At 41.8% G+C, this 26,195-nt stretch overlaps 3 protein-coding genes across 3 annotated transcripts; all 3 read left to right on the top strand.

Annotated features, from left to right (window-relative positions):
- The first annotated feature begins 819 nt into the window (after positions 1-819).
- LOC306912970 (AN1-type zinc finger protein 1-like) lies at positions 820-5,081 on the top strand. Its single transcript, XM_079489458.1, has 8 exons — positions 820-936; positions 2,262-2,304; positions 2,421-2,460; positions 2,856-2,977; positions 3,111-3,202; positions 3,675-3,793; positions 3,946-4,101; positions 4,836-5,081. The coding sequence occupies exons 1-8, from the start codon at positions 882-884 to the stop codon at positions 5,007-5,009; spliced, it is 801 nt and encodes a 266-aa protein (XP_079345584.1). The 5' UTR covers positions 820-881; the 3' UTR covers positions 5,010-5,081.
- A 1,683-nt stretch (positions 5,082-6,764) lies between these two features.
- maf1b (MAF1 homolog, negative regulator of RNA polymerase III b) lies at positions 6,765-13,949 on the top strand. Its single transcript, XM_079490215.1, has 8 exons — positions 6,765-7,383; positions 8,463-8,550; positions 11,287-11,427; positions 11,653-11,815; positions 11,997-12,118; positions 12,243-12,362; positions 12,471-12,563; positions 12,737-13,949. The coding sequence occupies exons 2-8, from the start codon at positions 8,468-8,470 to the stop codon at positions 12,759-12,761; spliced, it is 747 nt and encodes a 248-aa protein (XP_079346341.1). The 5' UTR covers positions 6,765-7,383; positions 8,463-8,467; the 3' UTR covers positions 12,762-13,949.
- Positions 13,950-19,586: 5,637 nt separating this feature from the next.
- LOC306912969 (leucine-rich repeat-containing protein 14) lies at positions 19,587-23,977 on the top strand. Its single transcript, XM_079489457.1, has 3 exons — positions 19,587-20,408; positions 21,046-21,891; positions 22,745-23,977. The coding sequence occupies exons 1-3, from the start codon at positions 20,122-20,124 to the stop codon at positions 23,310-23,312; spliced, it is 1,701 nt and encodes a 566-aa protein (XP_079345583.1). The 5' UTR covers positions 19,587-20,121; the 3' UTR covers positions 23,313-23,977.
- Positions 23,978-26,195: the final 2,218 nt, after the last annotated feature.

Raw genomic sequence — 26,195 nt, 5'->3', positions numbered from 1 at the left:
CTCCTGGTGGCGCTATAATAGGCCAATGTGAAAAGGGTGCCATTTGTTCTATTCCTTTGATGGCAATTGGATGATTTGAGGCATTTTGTTCCAAAAATGTGTTTTGCAAAAATCCACCTGTTGGTGTCACTATAACAGGCCAATCTGAAAAGGGTGGATATATTCCTCAGCCTAGTAGGAAAGTCTGTGAAAGATTTCACGTAAATTGCACTCTGCGTTCATGATTTGACTGAGGCAATTTGTTCCAAAAATGTGTTTTGCAAAAGTACACCTGATGGTGGCGCTATAACAGGCCAATGAAAAAAAGGGTGGGATATATTCCTCAACCTAGTAGGAAAGTCCATGAATGATTTCATGTAAATTGCACACTGCGTTCATGATTTGAGGCTTTTTGTTCAAAACGGGTCAATCCTGCAAACTTTGAAAGCCAATGTTAGCCAATTAGGATGGAATATGAAATATCGGACAGTTCCGGCTTGAACACATGATTGGACAGATTAGAATCTGGAGGAGTAATATCAAAAAATATGTTTTTCAAAAGTCGGCCTCCTGGTGGCGCTATAACAGGCCGTTCTGGAAATGTGGGGTTCATCGTTGGCATCCAGGGAGTGTGTGTGCAAAATTTGATATCGACCGGGTTAACGGTGCCGGAGATTAGCAGTACACGGACGGACGGACACACGGAAGGAGTGCAAAACATGGTGGTGGTGGAGACAATTAATTAATTTATCAAAAATACGCCTGTCTGACTCTGTCATATGCAGTTTTCTCTTTCACCTAAATATTTGGTCTAATTTTTCTTTCTTTCTTACGGGGGTGCAAGTCACGTGATATATGACTCCTCGGGTCAAAGTTGATGTTGACATTCATTCAGAATCATCATGGCTGAAATAGACATCGGGAGTCATTGCCAAATCGATACATGTAATCAACAAGGTTTGTGTCGATGTTGCATGGAATACAAATGTCCATTTGGCCAGTTAATCGCGATCACTTAATCTTATTGTCAGAGTCGTTTTGTCAATGTTGCCTATCCCGGTGGCTAACGCTAAATTCGGAGGCTTCTTAGCACCGAGTAGCCATGGTTCACAAACTTCACATGACGCTCGTACTTCATGATAATCATGACAGTCATGTTTCAGGGCTAAGCACCGAGTTGTTTAATCTTACCATCTAACTGTTAGATGGTTTAGGGTTCAAATGTAAACTGTCACTGACAAAGAACTTAATTTCTGCGTTAGATAGCTACTGTTCAAATGTGTTAAACCTTTAGTGCACTGCTAAAGATGCCCATGTACCTGTCTAAATACTTCCTTAATGTCATCGAAGTCCACATACCCACAACACCAGAGGGAGTTCAACAAAGTATGTGCAACCCAGATTCGGTACAAACAAGGGACTAAATTAATTTCGCTCCTATGCCACCAAAATGTGGAACGCCCTACCAACAGTCATTAAGACATGCGAATAAATCCCTTGACTCCTTCAAAACCGCTCTCAAAGGGCACCTACGGACGGCTGCAATTCGAAACTGGCCCCCGTATAATCTGAACCCACCCCCCGTCCCCTACTGACTGTATATGTTTTCCCCCCTTTTTACCTCCTCTATGATGATTTCCTGTTTTTGCGTTTTTGGCTATATAGAAGTGTATATTTGTACGTCTCTAAATGTTATGATGAATTGAGCATGGTGGACCCTATTGTAAACAAGTGTAATGCTTTATGCCTGGTGTCGTCCACAGTTAACAGTTTTGTATTGAGTCATGCTTGAAATGTACTGTAATTCTCCAAACTGTTAAATAATCTAAACACGCTATAGCAGGGGTACACCTGTCTAATATTGGCACAATGGGGGTTGATCACTCACTGGCATATAAAGTTTGTGTGAGGGGATTACAAATTCTACATTCATTCAAACTGAATGGGGAGGGAGTCTGGGAGATGAGTGTCTTATTGCAATGTCCTGATGTGAAAGAAAGATATTTCTAAAGCTATGTTACATACAGCCTATGGACAATCAAAATCTGTTGGAAATTTTAAAGATATATATTTTTTGGGCTTTATCTGCCTTTATTGACGTGGTGGCACACTGACTAAGATATGGCACTACATGTCAAAAAGGTTGTGGACGCCTGTGCTATAGCATTAAATAAAGATCAGTTTAATGTCAACTGCATAGCAGGTATATTATTAATTAATCATCATTTTGAGCTTGCCCTTTATAGTGTCAGACGTATAACGTATTTTCCTTCTTCCAATAGATTTCCTGCCTTTTGTATGTGCTTCATGTAGTGGCATTTTCTGGTAAGATTAATGCATTCCATCCCATACCATACAGCATTTAACCACTTTAGCAATGATATTTGGGTGTTTGTGTTCCTGTACTGTGTATCAAATGTCCACGCTATCTTCTTTTACAGTCTTGAGCACAGAAGCAGAGCATCCCATTCATGTCCAGAGGTAGGCTGGCTGTAGTGCACTCAAATGTGTAGTAACCTCTAAACAAACTAACAAAAATACATGCTGCATGATTTTTTTATCAAATGTGAATCTCCACGAGAATTAAGATCACGATTCTCACACGATTCTATTTTTTTCCAAGAAAATATTTATTGTCTTTAGTCAGTAATTTTGATCTAAAAGCTCATAATGTGATGTGACACGTAAATTGCAGTGTGTATTATAATTTATTATAATTTTTAATAATACAAAGGAATGGTTTTGGACATGGATAACTCAGGATGAGGTTCCACCCAACAGCGGCAAGAGCATTTGTCACCTTTGGTATGAATTTGCCTTTGGCTATACATATATGTTTTTGCACATAATATCAATATTGTATATTCATTATACAGGTGCAAAGGGAGTGTCAGACCTCGGGCGGCAGTTCAAGTTATCCATGTTCATTTCAAGACTGCAAGGGAAAAGAACTGTTACCAGTTATATGCCCACAGTGTGAAAATCATTTCTGTTTGGCGTAGGTTCACACACTTTCATCTCCTTTAAGCCAATGTTATTTGTACACTACTATACATATTGTTATATATATATATTTGAATGCACCCAATTCTCCTGTGACACTGCTTGTTTTTACTTTTTGTTTTTTACAGCCATCGGCATCAAGATGATCACAAGTGTGTGAAACTGGAGACACCCAAGCCTCGAATGGCTGCCACCAAAGAGCTAGTGCAAAGGATAGTGGGTCTGTGACAATTTTGACAACCTAAGGCTAAAGCCAAATTCCAATACCCAAAATCTTGGCCTATCCTATTGATTTCTTGTTTTATAAACCAGGTTTGTAGCAGCAGAGCCATGTCTTACTCTATAGCTGAATTCCAATACCCCAAATCTCAGCCACCCACTCACTCACACTCTGTCACTCCAGCATGGTGGTGTTACGGTTAAATTGGTGACCATCTTGTGGAATTCATATATCGTAACACCGCCAAGCTGGAGTGACCGAGTGTGAGTGAGCGATTGACCGAGATTTGGGGTATTGGAATGGAATTGCCTACATGTCACTACATGTTTCTCATGCCATTCTTTCTTTATCCACACGGGAGCAGTATAGAACACTCGCTCTGTATCACTACTCTGTACTATAGTCTGTAACACTAGTCCAATACTCTAATTATATTTGTTTGTTTGTCTTATCTTTTTCCTCCCCTCTTAAGAGTCAAAGTCGGCACCTGCCAAAAAGGGACGGAAGGGGGCAAAGAATAGTGCAACTGCAGCAAAGGTGGCATTGATGAAATTGAAACTGCATGCTGTGGGAGACAAGGGACTACCACAGGTACAATTCTAATTAAAATAAGTTTGAGCTGGGTTTTTGTGAAATTTGTTTAATCTATCATCAAAATGTTGGTATATGCGACTGCAAATTTCTTATGATTATCAGTAATTATGTGATATGTGTATGCATTTATATTCAATTTGGCTTTCCAGACAGAGAGGACCTATCTTCAGGTGCACCTCCCCAAAGAGTCTGATGACTCCAGCAAACCCATGTTCTTCTGTTCTAAGTGGAGTGTGGGAAAAGTGGTGGATTATGCTGCCACTCTAGCCAGCCTAAAAAATAACAACAATGTCCTGGCAGCTAAGGTAATATCACAATACCATGGCTGAGCCAAGTATAACATTAATTTATTCATTTTAATGACATTGCATTTACAAAGTACAGAAAGGAGGCATCCAGTGTCCTCGCCTCTACCCTGGCCAAAACATATTTCCAGTCCATCCCCAGGGAGGATTGATTGATTAATTTAATACTTTATTAGTCCGAAATATAAACAGCACGTGTTACAGTAACATTAAAGGAGTAGTTCAGACAAAAAATATTATTATTTTCTATCAATTACACACCCCATGAAGCCAAAGTCATGGATTGTTTTTTGTTTTTGTCACATTCCTAAGCCAATAAGATTCTCCTACTGACTCTCCTACTGACTGATGACCCGGTCATCCAAATGTGACGAGAGGGGAAAAAAATGTTTTGTGGGGAGTGTAATTGATCGAAAATAAGTCATTTTTGGGGTGAACTAATCATTTAAAGTTTAAAGCCAAAAGGGAAAAAAAGATACTGGGAACTGGTTTCCATTGTGGGCTTATGTATTAAATTAATCAACATAGCATTTATAGATTTATAATACTTTTCAGAGAAAAAACAACATTTTATTTAGTTTAGGAATTGTGCAGCCTATCTATCTTTTTAAAGATACATTCTGCTAACGCTTTCATTGGATAAGACATTTGTGAGTTACGGTTGCACAACTCTACACATGTAGCTAACAACATGCTTCTGTCTTCTTTACTCACGTTGTCTTGGTGATGTTTAGAAGCTGCGGTTGTGCCATCCCCAGACAGGTGAAGCTTTGCGGATGGATGACACGCTGCAATCCCTCCTGGCTCACCCAGAGACACCCCTATACAGTGGGGGTAATGTGATCTTGGAGTATCTGGACAATGAAACCACATCCCTGGAGAATGTGCTCGAATATGTCCCTGAGTGACTCACTGCATTGTTTGCTATTTACTGTATATTTGTGTTACTACATTTCTTATTAAAAACAACTGGCCTAAGATTCATTTTCCAATAATTACTTTCAACTTAAGAGTAAATTCTTTAGTCCAATCTAAATCTTTTTTCTTGACTTATGCAGTGCAGCAGTTTGAGATTTGTGTCAAATATGAAGTTATACAAATTAAATCGATTACTCATACAAGCTAAATGCAATGTTGTGCTGTCCTCAAAATTTACATTTTAAATAAGAGAATATGTATTGAATATCAAAACAAAAATGAAATAGTGTGCAAATAAGACATCAAATAGCAGATAGCATAATAGCATTAGAAAAGATGCATTTGGCTACGATGTTCTTTATAACTACAACGCAGTTGCAAATCTGTGAACTGGGAATTAGGTCAAAGTAGATGCAGTACATTTGCAAAGCGTTCTGTTGAGATAACAGTGTTTACAATGTAGCATCTAGGTCAAATCAAAACCTGACTTCATTCGACCCAGGTGGGACTTGAACCCACAATCCCCAGCTCCGGAGGCTGATGCCTTATCCATTAGGCCACTGGGCCAGGCTATTAAGTGATGTCAAGACAATGGATATTTAAACAAATATGTACAAATCTAGCGCTTTGCACTGTTTGCAGTACTGCATGTTTTTCAGTTGAAACTTGAATATAGCGCGGACAAATACGACCCAGGCGGCCAGACACACACATTTTTCTCAATTTATCTCAAAAATAGTATACGCAGTAGGCCTACTGCAGCAGGTTTTCATCTGAGAGAGTAAACTTAAAATTAAACCAAATGGACTGTAACTTTAACGGTAGTTACACATATCCATTATATCCATGAATTACCCTAGGCTCCCGTTTCAATAACCGGAACTGAGCAAATAAGCAGTATTTCGAATTGTTGTGCCGCTTATAAGCTGCATCATGCATCTGCAAAATTGACCATTTAAACATAATTTTAAACAAAAACAACCTATCCCATCGGGCTGTTTTTTGCGCTCCAATTACAGGCCTACAATTTAAGTATTATATATGATAATGTTTTGTTATATTACTAAATGATGTTCCCAAGCAAAACAATATTCAATCTAAAAAAAGGCTTTGTTGGCTAAATTAACATTTTTAACCAATCGCTTCATCGGATTTAATGTACGGACAGGTCTAACAGCCAATCACACACGGTGACACGCAGAGTAGGCGTGTTGTGTGTCAAAGATAAATTATTATGAAAATTGGGCTAGGCTTATCGCGGGCTTGCCATGTTCGCTTATTGTAGGCTTCTTTTTCTGTAAAGTTGCTTTTAAATATTGCTAGTTGTGGCCTCCCTTGTCACCCTTGTGGGTTGTGGTTGTATTTTTTCCTTGTTTCTAAATAAAGTGTAGTTGCTTATTTGAGCTTGTTTCCTAAATATTGTTAAATCAGCGGTTCTCAAACACTTTCAAGATTTGTGAAAAAGTATTCCGCAATTTCTCCTGCAGATCTGCTATTTTCCTTATCGCAATGATTATTATTGACAGATATTCAGTGGGGTTTATTTTCTGTTCATTTCTGCACATTTCTTTATGTACTTTGCATTTTTATTTTATTGTTTTAAATGTTATGATCTTTCTTTTTTTTGTGTAAAGCATTTTGAGTTTTGCATTCTGTGTGAAAGGTGCTATAAAGATCATATAATAGGTTTTAAGTTCCTCTTTTTGGCTTGTTTTCATAGACCAGACCATGTTGCTTGTTTCTTCCCAAACCTGGCAACATTCCTTCATCATTTTACAGTGAGACCGAAGAGGAGGAGGGATTGTTGTCAGTTGTTGTGTGGATCCGACCGACACAGAGGATTTTACAGGAACGCACGGAGTATTTCACATAATTGTGTCTCTTAATTCCTGCTTCTTCGATTTAGAAAGCTCGTTTTTCACCCACTGTTGAGTTTTATGATCGAGTCGCTTTGTTGTGGAGGCGACTTGATCCAGCTCGCGCACAAAAAAAGCCTTTTGTGAAACCAGGTCAAAAGGGATGCCGTCGCTGCAGAGCGAAAACCGTTCTTTGGATTTAATATCGTCACATTTAATCGGCAAGAGCAGTTTTTCTATAACGACGACGACGAACGTTTGCATAAGAACGAATCATTCTCGACCGAGTGCTTTCGAAAGATGCTTAATATCAGCCTGGAATTAAGAAGAAGACTCTATTAAATAAATAAATAAGCAGCAGCTCGAGCCAGCGAACCAACGCAGATCAACAACAAAGCGGGACGGACGTCGAAATCTACGAATTAGCGGACGAAATAACTGTTCTTATCTACGATTCGAGTATCTCAGAAGACGTAACTTTCCGCTTCTTGATATTGTTATTATTTGGGTAAGTTGTGTGAGTGAAACGGGTGTAAAATAGAACCAGGAAGACAAATTACAGCAACTTCGACTTGAATTGAGGTGGGGGAGGGGCAGTAGAGATTACAGAAAGAGGAAATTCCGTCCCCCCCTACTGTAACTGGTCTCAGGGGGGCGCTGTGGTCTGTCATACTGTCACTTTTGATTGATTGATATTAAAAAGAGAGGTACAGTTTAATACAAAAGGATGCTAATAGGGTAGCATAATAAAGCCATACGGCTTGTTTCCATCGGGGTCCATGCGACAAAACCAGTTATATTATTATTTATTATACACAAAAATGTTGTTTCTGAGCGAAACCATGCATATTTTATGATCTCTGTAACCGTCGTTCTCTTTGTAAGTTGTCTTGTTGACTGTGTAAACAACAGCCTCGGATCAATCAAGACATGTATTGTGATCGAGTCTGACTTTTGCTTAATGTCAGACTCCATCAAATACATCTGTCTATGGTAGTCTAGCCTTGGATCAAGACTATCATATATTTTTTTTGACATCTGCATATCTAGATATGAAAGTAAAAGTTGGACTCGATAAAAAAAAAAAAACATCTGATAGTCTTGATCCAAGGTGACTACAGTTAGCATAAGCATAACAAGTTCAACGTTGTTTAATTGAGTAGTACCAATGGCAACGACACCAAGCTGTTGTGTCAGTGATAAGTATTGAGTTTTGTTTTCCATCCTGATTATCTTGTCAGTTGACGCTTAACAGCGGAACAGTGGCTGCTTTTGATTTGATATATTCATGATACAATTCATAAAAGAGCAGTACAGAATTTTCAGGATTGCACAAAAAGTCAGAGGACTTTATTCCATTGTGATCCAAATAAATAAATAGTTACAGCATATGATAAGAACATGTGTGTACTAACATCACAATACTAATGACATTTACAACAGGCCATCATAGATCAGTAAGCAAAAGACAATAAATAGGACCAAATGTACAAAACTGCAACCTTTATATTGATGCCAGCTGTCCCCATACGAGTATCTGCGTTTGACGTTTTAACATGTATTTTGCATTTTGTACACCCCTTGCAGACAACATGAAACTGTTGGAGAACTCCAGCTTCGAGGCTATGAGCTCTCAGCTGTGTGTTGAAACAGGAGAGTCTCGCATCATTGGCAGGTAACAGCTCGAATCTTGGTGTTTTTCCAATGTTATCTGGTGTCTTTCCAATGTTAACGCTGGTGTCTCTGCATGCCATGAATGTGTCTTGTTTAAAGGCCAGGCTGCACCAATGCAACTAGTCACAATTCCTTGCAACAAAACAGTTTTAAGGCCAGTCCACACCAATGAAACAACTTCAAAGACTGCAAGTATTTGCAATTATTTGTATTGTTGCGGACTAGCCATAACATTACAGTAATACCAGATTTTTAATATGTAATATCATGCATACTCTAGCAAATTAATACAGTGACAGTGTCCAGACCTCTGTACTATTTGCAGGGCCAGACATTCACTTCCATTATCTGTCAAAATCAAATCAACATGGAACAGATGGTCTTGAAGCTTTTGTGATGAATACCACTGTTCTTAGTTGTTGTTTTTTTTAGGCCACGGTTCGTTTAAGCCGTGTGTGTGTGTGTGCGTGTGTGCGTGTGTGCGTGTGCGTGTGCGTGTGTGTGTGTGTGTGTGTGTGTGTGTGTGTGTGTGTGTGTGTGTGTACACTTCACGCCCACCTTGCTGACTCGCTGAGTGTGTTTGTGACTGGCTTAAAGTTTAGTGTTTCTATTTTTGGAGTCCAGACTGGGAAGCTCAATGGGCACAGCATCAGCAGTCCTGCCAGACAAACACTTGTGCCCAAGTAGTTGGAAGGAGAAGCATTGGATTGAAAGTAGACGTAGTGCAGTCAGTGTAAACAAGTTAACAAGTCCCTACATGACTACTTTGACAAATACAATGGGGGTTTGGTGTCATAAAAGTCTGGTGTCATAAAAGTAGGTAAAGGGGGCATCTGAGGTTGCTTCATCAGGTGTGGCTGTTCTAGAGATCACAGACATAGTACTGCTGATAGCTAAGAGCAGCAGAGCAAACAAGCCTCTGCATGTTATGTAACACAATTTCTGGTTAATATAATTATGACTCACTCAACATTGACAAACCCTTTTGATTCTGTAAAACTACTACTGTAACATAGGTTTTTCAGATAACTGTCATGATTAGAAGACATTTGTACAATCGTCCTCAGGTCTAAATGTTAAAGCTCCTTCTATCTAAATGTAAATTGTCTGTTATTTTGGGCGACCTAGAGTAAACAAACAGCAACGACCAAAATAGACCACGTTGACTACCGGCTGACAACGGCGGAGGTCACAGCAGCATGGGTCGGCAGTGATCCCCTAAAAATGTAAAACAATTTCTCAGACGGAGCGCCCTCATTACATGTGCATCACTTTCTCATTTGAAGTCCAGACTCCAGAGTTTTTTGTGTAGAAAATGCCACATCCCCACTATATTATGCTGACTAACCTGAACGTGACTGGCTACAGTCCGATTACAGCCAAAACAACAGTATACACACAAAGTTACAGACTACCACGCACGCACCAACACTCAGAACCCCTGCTGTTTTCGCCCGACCATTGACTCAGTCGGTATACTCTGTACTCCCATAAACAGCAATTGGTACTACGTAAGCAGTTTTCAGGACATCGATTGTGCTTTTACACTGGCCGTGTGACCTGCTCTGAGGCACCACACAGTGTCCTCTAACATGTCTTTGTGGCTATTTGAAGACTGTAATGGAGATCATAACAGGAGTGGACACTCGCACACACGTATACACACACCGCCACGCCATATCACAGCTGAATGCTGCAGTAGCTGCCAACTACCGGTAGTCTGCTGGTGTTTAGGCTGCTTAGTGGATTAGTACAGCAGCCATCATGACAGCAGCAGTTCCCAAGCTTAAAAGCCTGGTTTATTTATACTTGGAAGTGCATCATGTTGCGCAATGAAAATAGATCCACAAGATCACAATGCTGTGCATTGCGGATGATAGCAGGGCTGCCAGGGCTACACTCAGTCACGACGATGCATAACTAATCTGATTACAAGCGCACAATGCTTTGTTTATTTTGACAGCAACTTTTGATTTAGTTCAGTCATAGTCTTTTGAATAAAAAAATATTTGTTTGTTTTATACTGGAGCTCTTCTCCACTAGTCCCTCCCTACATTTTTTGTCTAGTTTTTATTTATTTATTTATTTATTTGTCATCATAGCTTAGTTTTTATTTAGTTTTCATCAGTGAAAAAAGGTAGTCAAACTTTCGTCATGGTTTTAGTAGACAAAATGATACAATGCATTGTATACCCTCAGCAAAATCATTGCCCCTATAATTAGACTAGCCAGGGTATCTGAGGCTCTGAGACAGGCTGTTCTTAAGTTTCACAAACTTTGCTCTTGCATAAGTGTGTTGGATACAGTGGGGGAAGTAAACACACACCAGTCAGCCCTGTTCCTATCTCTGTGCCTACAGTGGAATCTGACCCAGAAACACTTTTACAGCACCTTAGGGGAGTTATTGTAACATTGCCATGTTACATCATCAGCGATCAGCCTTCTGCTTGCAAAGTAGCTTACAGTCATCTGTAGCTTATTGCTAACAGATAGACAAAAATAAGTCAAGATTAAGGAACACTGAACTGAAATTTGTTCCAAGTTTATCAAGTTTGCTCAAACTTAACGTACTTTGAAAATAAACAAGTGTTACTTGTGTGTAAAGGAATTCAAGGCACATTATCACTCAGCCTTTAATTAGCCCATTATGCATATTCATCATAGCACATAAAATGTATCACTACTTATTAATAACGTGTATAATGATATAGTGATACATCTCTGTCTGTCTTTGCAGGATCGAGAGCTACTCCTGTAAGATGGCAGGGGATGACAAACACATGTTTAAGCAGTTCTGCCAGGAGGGGGAGCCGCATGTCTTGGAGGCCCTATCTCCGCCTCAGTCTGCCAGCGGCCCATCTGCCGCCAGTCCTTCACAGTGAGTAGTACTGCAGCCCACAGTGCGGGCCGGTTACTATATGGTTTGACTAGTAGCAGTTCTACCTCAGTCATTACTCTAATCGTGATAGGAGAAGGAGTATATTACATCCTTCTATGTGATATACACATTGAAAAAGAAGATTGAGATGGATACGATTACGGTATGAAGGTTTTCCTCAGAATTCTTTCTCCATCTCTTATTGCACTTTGTCCTTTTATCCAGACTGGCGAAGAGCAGCGAGGATGGCGAGAGCCCTTTGAGTGACAAGTGTTGCAGGAAGACTTTATTCTACCTCATCACGACGCTCAACGAGTCATTCAGGCCCGACTACGATTTCAGCGCGGCACGGTCCCACGAGTTCAGCCGGGAGCCAAGCATCAACTGGGTCAGTGCTGCTGCTAACCTAACATAAATAAAAAGACAAATGAGGGATACCATTGAATTATCTGAAAGTTGTGTGTGTAAGGCAACCCCCTTGGGGACTGATTCGGATTCCCCCCTGACAAGGCCATTCCATTCCTCCAAACAGGATAAGCGTGTGACTGTGTTGTCTACCTCTCCCTCAGGTGGCCAATGCTGTGAACAGCAGCTTATTTTCAGCTGTCGGAGCAGAGTTCAACTCCGTGGGGCCGGAGCTGTGGAACGCCATCGACCAGGAGATTGCCCTACAGGGCTGTGACATTTATAGGTGTGTGTCTAACGTCTGTGTGCACACAAGGGCAATAGCTATTCATGTTTTGTTTTTTTGCATTAATACTTGCTTGCTTGGTATGTTACTGGTTTGATACGGATGTGTCCATGTCTGCCTACAGCTACAACCCTGACCTGGACTCTGACCCCTTCGGCGAAGAGGGCAGCCTTTGGTCGTTCAACTACTTCTTCTACAACAAGAAGCTGAAGAGGATTGTTTTCTTCACCTGTCGCTCAGTGAGGTTAGCAGCCACAATAGCAGCCCTTCGATCTTATATTGGATTTGAATAATAAGTTAACATCAGTATATACCGTATACTATTTGTTTAAACAAGGTCTCCTTCCCACAGTGTCATGAGCGGGTATGGTCAAGGCTGCCTTGACAATGAGCTGGACATGGAGCTTGATGATGAGGAAGAGATGGATGGGTTCACAGAGGGCAGGTAAGAATAGAGCCCGTAATCAACTTGTTATATGCACTGATATGCTCCATTTTGGCACATATAGAAACCTTTAAATTGACGTATTGGCCCAAATATTTTCTCATATTGGTATGGAAGATTAGTCAGTGCGGCATCCAAATAAATATTTTTGTTCTCGTCTTCCCCATGTACAGGTTCCCCAGAGCACTTTGTGTGTGATTCTCCCCAGAAGAAACTCCAGGGCCAAAGATATTCTAGCCCTCTACATATCCCGTTTCTGTTCTCTGATCTACCCACTTGTCTGTGTTTCTTTTTTTTCTCGCTGCCTGATCCAAAGCCATTGTCTCATAAAGACATTTTTCCTATAGAGACATGCATGTTTGAAGCCTTGTCATCGATCGAGTTGGACGTAATATTGAAAAGTAAAGTACCATAAGTGAAGGACATTTTGAAATACCCCTGGGTGATGTTTTTTAGCAGCATTCAGCCAGATCCTTTGGCCAATGTGATTACTGACCCTTAGCTCCCATTCCTGTGACACATTGGGACATCTCTCAGCACCGGCCTTGAATTGAATGAGGCACTTCCAAAGAGATTCCATCGCAGACTGTTGAATGGAGGTGTGGGTTCTGTGACGGACAGGTGATCACACAGACTGCAGGTATAAGATTAGTTGCAAATGATGTCATACATACCCAGAAAACAAGAAGAAGAGTTTCACATCACCAGCATTAACGCGATTCAGTTCAAGGAGAGCGACTTGGTAGCATCCCTACCTAAGGAGCTGGGCCGGGCATGGAGTTGATGTGATTGACAGTGTGACTCAATTATAATTATTTGCTTCTTGTGTTTTGTTTTTTGTGTGTTGCTTTTTTGTTCATGTTACTGTGACAACTAAATACTCTTTAGCACTGAGTTTGAATTTAAACGCTGCATTTGTAACCTGTACTATTGAATCTTATATTACTGCACATTGCTCCTCAATATCAGAAGGGAGAACACTGCCAAGGAAAGTACTATGGGCACCCAGGTTGCAGCTAAGACATCATTTTCAATCTAATACCGGTAGATAGTAGAAACCGTCTTGTTTTGCTGCACGACATTATACCGTTTCCAGTGTGTTTTCTTTTGCTTCTGTTCATATTTCTATATTTCTACAGATCCCAACTCCTGTCAACTTATATGTTTCTGTCTCGGTTTGTTTCATTTTGCATAGCAAAGGCTTTGAGAGGTGCAAGTGAATGTACAGTACAACTTAAAGACAGTGGTTGCAGAACTTCCCCTGAAATAATTATATTGTAGTTTTAGAAACTTGCGAAAGTACTCTTTTATGTTTCATACAAATGGGTTGGAATTCCATTACTTTATTGAGTAATACAATATGTGAATAAAATTGTTTGAATGAAATTACTGTGTGACTTGATTGGAGCTAATCATTAGACTAACCATGGTAAATTATAAATGCCATTACAATAATTCAAAGCTTGGGTACAAACTCATAATAGTATATAGGATGAAAACCCTGGCCAAACAGCTTATAGTGTATGAACAATAAGATGACCAGACGGCAAAAGACTACAGATGTGAGGTGGAAAATAACACCAGAGTGAACGGTTCTCAAGCATGAGAATAACCCATTTCGGGTAGGAACCCCCTTTTGGCGTTTTAACCATTATTATAAACTTTAGCTAATTGAAAAATAGCAGATCTACAAGCTCAGCGAGTGCCGCGCTACGAGCTTGTAGATCTGCTATTTTTGAAAGAAATCGTGAAAACGTGGCACAAATCTTTGAATATATATTCTTTCACAGCGAACGTTTTTAACTCATATGTTTGCTTCTGGGACAACATATTTTCTGATGGGGGGTCGCCCTACACATACATATAATTCTGTGGGTCCTTGACATGAAATAGTTTGAGAACCACTGACATATAGAAACATGGGGTTTCTATAAAATGTTGAAAAAATGTTTAGACTGATCGTTTCAGAGTGACCAAGCGTAAACTCAGATCTGTGAGGGAAGAAGCCAGACATCGCACCTGATAATTTGAGGTTTAAGCCACAGGACAAAGATGGTTGGTTGTTTTGTCTATTTTATCTCATTCAGGGCGGGAACCCCTTTTGGTGGTTCTAGCATTATGTTATACTTTAGCTGTTGAAAAATAGCAGATCTACAAGCTCATAGCGCGGCACCGAGTGCCACGCTACGAGCTTGTAGGTCTGCTATTTTTGAAAGATTGTGAAAAAAATTGTAACGTTGTTCAAAACCACTCTACATCCAAAACAAATAGCTCTTTTGTGGCCTGTTGGTCCCGGGTTTGATTTGAGACGGCAAAAGACTACAGATGTGAGGTGGAAAATAACACCAGAGTGAATGGTTCTCAAGCATGAGAATATCCCATTTCGGGCAGAAGCTGCCTGGGAATCAGGAGGCCGCAGGTTCAAGTCCTGGCTCTGACATTATAGTGTCCCAAAATCATGAAAATATGACATAGCCTACTATAGTATGCTGTCCGAAACCATGGACTATATAGTATGTTGTTTTTTCATGATTTTCATATTTTTTTCAAATCCTCCAAAATCACGAAACATGACATGCTATAGTATGCCCTCCGAAACCATGAACTATAGTATGTCGTTTTTTCATGATTTTCATCTTTTTTTCAAATCCTCCAAAATCACGAAAAACGACATGCTATAGTATGCCGCCCGAAACCAAATATGAGAATTGTATAACTTTGGCATGCTACTAGTCCTACATACTTACACCTAGAAACCCCATTCAAACCTATCATCTTACGGTGGACATGTTTGCCTGAAAAGGAATCTTTGAAATGTTTCATAGTTTTAGAAATAGCCTATAGTGCTTTCAAATTTGAGAAATTTATAATGGTACATATCGGTATTGGCCGATATTTGCCGTTATCGGTCAATATCGGTATCGGCAACATTAACGTTGTTCATAAGCATACATTTTGTGTTGGCTATGTTGGTGTGTTTATCTTATCTGCAACCGACCAAGCTGTAGATTCTGAACATTTAGTTCTTGTATTGAAGATGTATTTCCCACTGAGCAATAGACGGCTATTAAAATGCGATAAAAGTCTATATAGCCTATAGACGTTTAAAAAACCGCTAATCAACATCTAATCTAAGAATAGACTGTTTTTTATCACATTTTTAGACTGCCCTTTAGACGAATATTATACGTCTATTAAACAAAAACATGCTCCGTGGGTTGTTTCCCTGGCACAAAATGGGAAATAAAAACGAAATAAATATATCAGTATCGGCTAAATTGTTGTTTTAGATATCAGTATCGGCCAAGAATTGCCATATCGGTGCATCCCTAGTAATAATGATGATACTAACCAGTAAGACGCCCTGAGAGAACATAGTGTCATATACTGTAAACTCCATCTTATAATTCAAACTTTTGTGATTTAGTTTCTCAATATCGCCACTAGATGTCAGTATAATGACGAGGGAGGGAGGTTTAAACCTTACTTTTCCTAAACATTTAGAGGGGAAATCATCACAATAACTTCTTAAAGCAATAGCCTTTTGATTGATTGATTGAAAATTTTATTAACAGTTTGCAGAATTACAGTACATTTCAAGCACAAACTCAATACAAAGGCTGTTAACTGTGAGTGGACGACCCAATTAAGCATTACACTTGTTTACAACAGGGTCCACCATGTTCAATTCATCAAAACATTTAGAGACGTACAAATAGACACTTCTATATAGACAAAGAACAGTACAGGAATTCATCATAATGGAGGTAAAAAGGGAAAAGAAACATATACAGTGAGGGGAAAAGGGGGGGGGGGGGGGGGGGGGGCGGTGGGGGGGGATTCAGATTTTACGGGGGCCAGTTTCGAATTGCAGCCATCCGTAGGTGCCCTTTGAGAGCGGTTTTGAAGGAGTCAAGGGATTCGCATGTCTTAATGACTGTTGGTAGGGCGTTCCACATTTTGGTGGCATAGGAGCGAAAATAATTTAGTCCCTTGTTTGTGCCGAATCTGGGTTGAACATGATTCGTTGCACTCCCTCTGGTGTTGTGGGTGTGGACTTCGTTAACATTAAGGAAGTATCTACACAGGTACATGGGTATCTTGGTGGAGTATCGAATCTTGTGGACCAGACCCATTGCAAGATGCTGTACTCTGTCGCCGACCCTAAGCCATGCCAGTCTGTCAAAGTGGGCAGGGGTGAGGTGGGTTCGGGGGTTGAGGCCAAGTAGGAGCCTGACAAGTTTGTTTTGGGAGGTCTGGAGCCTAGTTTTAAGGGCCTTTGAGGTGCTGTGGTACCAGGAGGTGCATGCATAGTCAAAGAAGCCTTGTACAAGGGCTCCTGTTAAGGTCTTCAAGGTGTTTTTGTCGACCAGTGAGGAGATCCTGTAAAGGAATCTTGTTCTTTGGTTCACTTTTTTGATTACGTTGGTGGCCATTTTATCACCGGAAAGATTAGCCTCCAGGATGGAACCTAGGTAGGTAATTTCATCTTTACGTGTGATGACATTGTCACCCACTCTAACCAAGAAGCCATTTGCCTTGCTGAGATTACTATTAGATCCAAAGAGAATGGATTCAGTTTTTCCCAGGTGTAAAGATAGTTTGTTATCAGCGAGCCAGGTGCAGATTCTACCGAGTTCAGAGCTGAGGGCATTTTCAACCTGCAGTTTGTCCCTGTCCGAGACCAGCAGTGCCGAGTCATCTGCGAACAGGAACAAGTTGCAGTCACAAGCTGAAGTCATGTCGTTAACATATATTAGGAACAGTAGAGGCCCTAGTATGCTTCCTTGTGGAACGCCACAGCTCACTGGGAGGGGGGGGGGGGACAGTGTTCCGTTCACTTCCACCATCTGTGCTCTCCCCTCCAGGTAGGATTCCATCCAGCTCACTGATGTGCTATCGAAACCAATTGCTTTTAGCTTGTTAACCAGTATGGAGTGGTTCACTGTGTCAAAAGCCTTTTGGAGGTCCAGCATGACCATGCCGCAGTATTTGCCAGCGTCCACCTCTTTTTTGATGTGGTCGCTCAAATAGAGAAGGCATGTGTCAGTGGAGTGGGATGTTCTGAAGCCAGATTGGAACTCGTACAATAATTTATTAGTGGCAAGATACTTTTCAACCTGTTCATAGACTTTTTTCAAAAGTCTATCACTTTCGAGATGGAGCTTAGAATAGAAATAGGGCGGTAGTTGCCGGGGTCTAATTTACTCCCTTTCTTGTGCAGGGGGGTTACTTTGGCCAGTTTGAAATCTAGGGGGACCTGTCCCTGTTTGATGGAGAGGTTTACTATGTGGGTGAGTCTCTGAGAAATGTGGAGGGAATATTGTCATGGCCAGTGGCCTTGTGGGGTTGGAGGGCACTCAGTTTCTTAAGTACCTCATCAGTTGTTACCATAACTAATTTAAAATCGTCTTTACAAACACCTAGGTTTCTGTAGAAGGTTTTAATGTGCTCTACCAAAGAGCCCAGAGTGGGAGGGCAGATTGTTAACCAGCGTTGTTGCTATCCGGGAGCAGTATGGGTTGGCGCCCCAGCCTGTGTCTTCCGTGAGGAAGAAGCCCAACAAACCCACGGTGAGGCCTTTAGGAGGGCCATTCAAGCCTCAAGCGGAGCCTGCGGCACCACCAAGGGCAAGGTGAAGCCTGCGGAACTGTTGCGGCTCAAGAATCCACCATTCCTGAATAAACTGCCTGGTGCTGGGAGTCTGGTGCAACGCACAGGGCCTGACCTGGTGAGAGCAGGAGTGGACCTGGTGAGACGTAGGAGGGGCCCGGACAGGAGTCAACCCACAGAGCCTAGTCCTTCCACGCGCCAGAATGGTACCTCCCAGTCCCGGCAGAGTAGTTCAGGAGGAACGGATTGTGTGGCCCTGGTTTTTCCCTAATGGGACTGATCGAGGGTAGCTACTGGGACGTAAGTCGGGACTTGATCACCCCGGCTGGGTCACCTGAGTGAGGGGTATGATGTTGGGAGACCCGAAACCCCGATGACCTTGGGATACATCACTGAGGATACGTCCCAGGTGCATCCATGTATGTATGTATTTTGTTTAGTAAAGAAGATGTTCAAGTAGTTGGCCACATCAAGCTTGTCAGTGATGAGAGTGTTGTTCGCTTTAATGTTTATGTTTGAAAACCTGGTTTTCAGTTTCTGACTATAGCCTAATTGGTTGTTGAGTAGCTTCCAGAGCTCTCGAGGATTGTTTTTGTTTTCCTCAGCTTTATTATTAATGAAGTTACTTTTGGCGGATTTGATCATGGCAGTAACATTATTTCTTAGCCTGTTTCGTTGGGTTTTTAGGTTGTCCAGCTGAGCTTGGAGACCCCTGTTGAAGCGCTTGGCAAGCTTTGACTTGCATTTTAGAAATTCAGAGCCTCCGCCTGCTTTGACTTGCATTTTAGAAATTCAGAGCCTCCGCCTGGTTACCCTAATACTGTTGTATGGGTGACCGTGAAACCCACTACTTTTTACACAATGTAGCCCATTTAACGTAACCCCATTTTAATAAATAAATTAATACAGTGGTGAATTATTTTCTTTTTGTATTTTTCTTAGTCAAATAAATGATAAATCAGATCTATTACATGTTCACACAACTGAGTGTAGTTTGATAAATTAACGAAAATAAGTGTGCAGGTGTGGGACATCAATTTCATCCAATTAGAATTGCTGATTGGTATCCCGACTTAAAAATGTAATGTAAAAATTGACCGACAGTACAATACATACCTGGCTTGGCTTGAGTTTACTGACAACTGGAACAACATATGTGTCACGTGTCGTGTTGTTCATTTTGGGGTCTAAACTGGGCAGTGTCGACAGCATTTTGACCGATGAAGTTGAACTGCTGAACTCTTCTTTCCACCAGCTCTTTTGCGAAACGTGTTTTCTACATAGAAGTTGGAACATTTTATTAATCATTTAACAACTGAGGACCATAATTAATCACTTGGCATCCACAGCCTGTGGATTAGTAATAGTAAGTGTAGCCCCCTCACACCCCTGCCCCCCTAAATTGGCACGGTGGGTTGCGCGTTGGTCTGGCAAGTGGGAGCCCCGGGTTCGGCCGGGCTTCACCGCTTGACCCTTCACCGCTTGTGCGGGGAATGCTCTTAGGGAATGCTACATAAGCAATGTATACTTTAGTTTTACATCACACCACAGGCAGGGAACAATTCATTCATGACGCCAGTGAACATCATCGGTGTGCGACTGCGCGACAGACGGTGCATCTATGTAAACAGTGGAGCAGCACTGTGACTGAGCATACAGAGATAGATTCACGTCTGGACTCTTATATATTTAACACTCGGCATGTTACCAGTCACTGGAGCATGGTTTATTTAATATTAGAAATTATAGCCAGCTATCGGGTGGTCTTATAAAGTCTTTTTTGGGGGGGTTTATGGACTCGCATCGAATTACTCTCATAAAACTAATGTTAGCTGCGACTGCAAGCTCATTCAGCTTAACTCTAGTCTAATAAGGACGTGTTTTGCGTCCATTCTTAAATCTTTAAAAAGTATTTTGACTGAGGCAAACAAACGCACACTTTACCATGGTGTTTGTTTCCCTGGTGAACCTCTGCGCCAAGGAGGTGGTGAGTGACCACAGCTCTTCGCCGTCGTGGCTCAGCTGCGTGCCCAGGGAGCTGTACGCGGCCCTGCTGGAGGCCGCCTTCAACAGCTGCCGGCCGCTGGCCGTGGGCGAGCTGGTGCAGCGGTGGCCCGAGCGCAGCCTGAGGGTGGGCGGCAAGAAGAGACGGGGACGGGGCCACAAGACCCCCAACCGGCTCTGCATCCAGGCTCTGTTGCTGTCTGTGGTCAGAGGACTGCTGGACAAAAGGTGACCCATGCAATGCTGGCTTATGCTGCACTTACAGTAGCCCCGAGCGGGGCTAAGTAGCCCCATATGGGGGCAGGGGGCTACTACACTTACAGTAGCCCCAGAGGCTACACTTACAGCAGTTACAACCATTGCTTGGATACTTTATTAACAGTTTGCAAATAGTACAGACAGTGGTATGATTTACAATGGTGCTAAAAGGATAACGCAAAAGCCCTAGGCTAGGGTCTGTGTGTATAGTGTACTTTTTTGTACAGTTTTATGTTTTGCTTGTTTATTGTTTGCTTTCTTATTTTACTATTTTCCATGTGTTTAAACTTCATTATGCAATAATTCCTATTTTATATGTTTTGTCAGGTTTGATCTTCGTCCTTTTTTTGCCTGTCGTAATGTTTTATTATAAAAAAAAATGTGACAAGACTTGATTTAATTAAATTCCTGAGCATGTACAATGTAACCAAAAATAACCAGTGGTTACATTTGCTCACTCTCAGGATTGAATAGTTGGAAATGGATATGCTTAGACTGAGTACTTTACTGTGTGATGTGGCATTATTCTATAATATAGAATCTATATTGATCATCATTAATGTTGCTGAGGCTTTTAGTCTGTAATGTCTTCTATTGAACACTCTAGGTGTGCTCTGCAGCTGCTGGACCTCTGTGACCTGCAAGGTGAGGAAGGCGGAATGGGAGACCCCATGGGCGGCTGGTCTCTGACCGTAGCTTTGTGCACCATGGTCGTTCAGGCCAGAACAGGAGTCCAGAGAAAAAGAGTCTTGGCCATGGAGAGAGAAAAATATGTCAAAAGAGAGCGGGGACAAGAAGGGAAGCCAGAGGCGAAGGTTTTGGGAGGACAGGGTGACTGTGAGGAGAACACAGAGAGCGCCGGGGACCATGTGAGAGTCGTTACAGAGGAGCTGGGAGCGCCAGGGCCTTCGGGTGACGAGGAGTTGATAAAAGGGGTACGGAGGAGGATGGAGAGGATGAGGCAGGTTGCTGCAAAGCAGGGCTTGGCGGATATCAGAGAGGTGACCGGGGACGTAGATCCAGACAGCGAGGTGCTAGTGCACGTGAGAGCCGACCTGTTTGTCAACGCCCGCTCCTGGGAGCGCGTGCGTGCGGCCCTGAGCACGACAGGGCCTCTAAAGCTCCAGTGCAGATATCTCCGCGTGGAGGAACTCTCCGTGTCCAGCATCGGGACGCTCCTGGATCTCCTGCCTCGCCAGAGCCTGCTGGGAGTGGACATCCGCTACAGCAGCCTGGGCGTGACCGGCCTCTCTCTGCTGCTGCCCCAGCTCTCCGCCTTCCCCGCTTTGAGTTCCCTGCGCATGCACTACTGCAATCTGGACTTCCGCAGAGATGAGCCTGGGCAGGAGGACGCTCTGAGGGACATGTCACTGGGTCTGGGACAGTTACAGCAACTGCGCCACGTTAGCCTCACTGCACTGCGCCTCCCTGGACACCTACGCATGCTGCTCAGGTAAGGCTCTTCTAGCCTCTATGACTCTAATAATCTAATGTTGCATATCTCTTCTGTCTATTAACCACCTAACTCCAACATTTTTCAGGAAATGAAAACTATACTACCGGTACTATAACTATAAAACCTTATATTTTTAAAACAAAGCAATACCATACTGCCGCATCAAAGTTGGTGGTGTGACTTTATATATTGTCAATTACTTGCATGAGAGGGAGAGAGGTGGTGGCTTTATTATCAGACAGTTTCAAGGTCCAATGGAGTTAAGTTATTTTCCAAAGCACTTAAAGGGTGTTCAATACCTGTAATTTAAGGGGGAAAAAGGTGGTTTCCTCCTGACAGCAACGATATATGATTAGATTATGAGTCATCCATTTCTTGTGATGTCTTGACATTTGTAATCTCGGCACCACTGGTAAAGACCCTCAGTGTGTTTTTTGATTGAGTACAGTAAATTACAAATGTCAGGGCTTTTCAAAGTTGTGTCCTGTTATCAAGTTATCGATTTCTGTTTGCTGATTCTGACAAAATAGTTTCCTTTATAACATGCTTAACACATGGCTTAAATTACAAGTACTTGGAAATGTATCATAATTATATTATCCAGAAGGTAAATACAACATTGGAAGTGGGCCCACTTTAATTTTCTCAATCCAGACTTTGAAACGTAAGCATGTCAATTTCACTTTCCTGTTATTCTTCTATGAAGCATTGAAGAGAGCACGAGCATTCAACCATCAAGTGTCTACTTCAATATGGATTTTGAATTTTCAACTTCATAAAATAAGTTGCAAAGGGTGAACTCATCATAGGACTTGCTAGTAGACCAATGTTCTCTCCCGTTTTGCTCCAGCTCTCTCTCTCATCCTTTGGAGATACTGGAGCTGCCCTACTTGAGACTGACGCCGGCGGACCTCGCCTATCTGTCCTGCAGCCAGCACGCCTCCATGCTGCAGCAGCTGGACCTCAGCGAGAACCACCTGGACGAGAGTACGCTGCCCTCGATGCGCCGCCTGCTCTCGCAGGCCTCTGGCACCCTGCAGCACCTCACCCTGAGCGGCTGTGGCCTCACCGACGGCTTGCTGGCGACCCTGCTGCCTTCTCTGAGCTGCTGCCAGTCCCTGAGGAGCCTGGGCCTGGCCCTCAACCCGCTCTCTTTAGCCGGGCTCCTGGATCTGGTGAGAATCGCATCGAGAATGCCTTCACTCCGCCAGCTTCTCTACCCCAACCCCCTGGAAGACTACCAGCCAGGATTGCCCGACTTGCCTTCCAGCTCGCAGCTGCTAGATTGGCCTCTGGACGAGTTGATGGAAGTCAACAACACCAGCGTCAAGCTAAACAGGGTGCTCACGGAAAACGGCCGCACTGACCTCTTTTTGACCTGCGACCTGCTTAACTATGACAAAGACTTAGTGGACTAGTTCAGAGGACAAGAGGAAAGCTCTGATGAGCTCTAAAACTCACTATCCAATCTACTGAAGCAATGAGCAATCTGACAATCAAAGTATGAGAATGTAAGGGCTTTAAAAAAAAGTACTATTTTCTAATCGTCTTCTTTAGTGAGTTAATTGCATGTCTCATTTCTCGGCGTTATCGGGAGTAAAACCTTTTCTTTAGTTAAATTAAACATTGCTTCAAAAATACTTTCTAAATACTATCATGTCTTAACTGTATGAATCTAGTTGTAACATACCTCTTGTTACATAAGCAGAGTAGAACATAGTTGGGATAGCCACACATCATCAAGCTCACCAGGTGTACGGTTACCGCCTGTCCACCCATGTGCCTTCTCATCCGTCACCCATATTTGTCAATGAAAGGCACATCCACAGATCTCTGCAGTAGGGGTGGTCTTGCAGCCATGCCACAGATCATGCTTATGAAAAACATGTAACATACATTGCATAATAACAAGCAACTTCATAGCATTATACTTGGTAAATGCTACATAAACGATTCCTTAAAAAGGAAATGTTATGAAATACGTACTCCTAATTAAATGAAGAACACCGACTGTTGCGTTTGACTAGTCAGTTAAAAAAAAAACGGTGTTTTGCTAATTTTGTTATGTTATCTTTTTGCTATTCTTGTCATTTTAATCACTGTCATATACTGTGTTACAGTGTTTGCTCAAATAGTGCACATTTTAGAAGCACACTAAAGGCATATAAATGCATTCATTCATTCAATCCATTTCTATTTCATTGTACACTATCCAAGCAATTAAACATACATTCAAGTGGCTTTCCACCTCTCTTATGTGATATATTTTGGGCCTTTTAGGAGTCCCTTTTCTGACACTATACTATACAAGTATACAGTATGGCTACCACATATCGACTAATACAAATTAGTCTATATGGTAGGCATATACTGTATAGCTTGAAAATTCCCGATTTAATTATTACTTACTTTCTGTGTTTGTCTATAAGACTTCCAAGTTCCAAAGAATCGGTGTGTATACTGTACCAAACCACCATTGTGCAAGAATACATCCAATAAACACACATCCAAATGTGTCACATTTGCTTTATTGTGTGTGTGGAAACATGTCCTTGTGATTTGTATGTTTTACTTAGTTTTTGATTTCATTATTCTGTAGTGTTAATGCCGTCAACTCAGACCTAGAACTTTCAATGTTGTTCTGAAAAAGAGCATCTGCTAAACATCCAAAACGTTTCATTTCAAAGTTAGAAATGGAAATATAAAATACCTTCCTTTCTTTTTTTCCCTTTTTTTTTTTCCTTCTCCAGGTATTATAGCTATTCACCTTTTTCCTAGGCTGTGTGCTCCACTTCCTGTCGATTTCATTGGACATCATTGGTCATCTGACCAGTTTCATTGGATTTCATTGGATCAAATCGACAGGAAGTGGAGCGCACACAGCCTAGGAAAAAGGTGAATAGGTAATGTGTCTTCTGGGTTTTGTCACGTTTTGTACACTAGATGTGTTTGCATCCCTCAAAAGTACACACACACACAAACCTAGCTAGGTTTGCAAGGGGCCCAATTAGTTTTGCCTGGCAAATTATCTGCCATCGTCACCTGTAGTACTCTACATAAGAGCTTTTGAGAATGAAGTGTCGTTGTGGTATGGCCTTTGGGTATTGTAGGTGGATGGAGAAGGGAAGGAGAGTGAGCCGAGGTAATGGCAAGGTGATAACATTCGTAGAGCCCATGAGGAAAGGCCGGTTTGAGACAGGGGGCAGGATCCTACCTGTGGGACGAAAACCCACTGGGTTAGAAAACATGCATTTATTCCCCTGATAGATAGTTGTATACAAGTGTGATCGTTTCTATCCAGATGTCGAATTTGTGAAATGTACTACCTGGCCTGCGTGTCCGAGCCATGCAATAATTCTCTCCTAGACGGTGGACTGGCTGAGAGCTATTAAACACAAAGATGTACAGTAAGTATTATTAGAGGAACAGGTTAAAGCCTACAGACCAAATAAGACGCACTTCTTTTCTCTTACTGCAAAAATTGTTAAACTTCCGAACTACAAATGTCCCCAATAGTTTAGCTAAGGTTACATCTACTCTCGTTTAATATGTTGGATAATAAATGGCAAGGGACTTTGTAAGGTTACTTTTGTTTTGTTTTTAAAACAAATATATGGTACCGTGTAACATTCAAGAAAAACAATTGTGTCATACTAGTGCAAGATAAATTCCTTAAGTCTACACTGACTAGTAGTACCACCATAACAGCTAATATAGGATCTATATTGTGTGTACATTGTACTGTAACAAAGAATCTAATGCGTTAAAGTACCAGTAATTTGACGTCTGGAGAAGCACTGCATCTTTGCGGCCTTTAGGTGGAACATACTGTGGCTTCAAAGGTTCCTCTTTCTGGACTGAGCAGAAGTAATTCAGTAAGTCCATGACGGTCAAAGGGTTCTCTGCGCTGGTCTGGGGGGAAATACATCTGCTATGTTCCTGGAGGTATAGCGGGAGAGAGCAGGAAAACGGTTTAAGCGATACCTACCACCACATTGCCACGTCAATCATCAACGCTGTCGTATTTAGAGGTGTTGGGGTCAGAGAAAAGGACACACACGGTGGAGAGATGATTCATGCTCTCATTTTTCATGCCCCTGCTCTGCTCTTTTGTCGTGTTTAAAAATACTTTAAATGAATGGTGATGGGGAATTTAAAACCAGTTTCTGTCCGCAAGAAACTCAATCTGCAGCCAGAGCTTAACTCTCACCACACACTTAATTTACCTTATACTTTGTGGTCCAAAACCCCAACCAATTGTCGGCTCTGTCCCGCAGACTCTTCCAGGTGTCAGGGTGCTC

The sequence above is a fragment of the Electrona antarctica genome, assembly GCF_951216825.1.
Source record: "Electrona antarctica genome assembly, chromosome: 20".
NCBI classification, from domain to species: Eukaryota; Metazoa; Chordata; class Actinopteri; order Myctophiformes; family Myctophidae; genus Electrona; species Electrona antarctica.
This window is presented reverse-complemented; position numbering and strand designations above follow the sequence as displayed.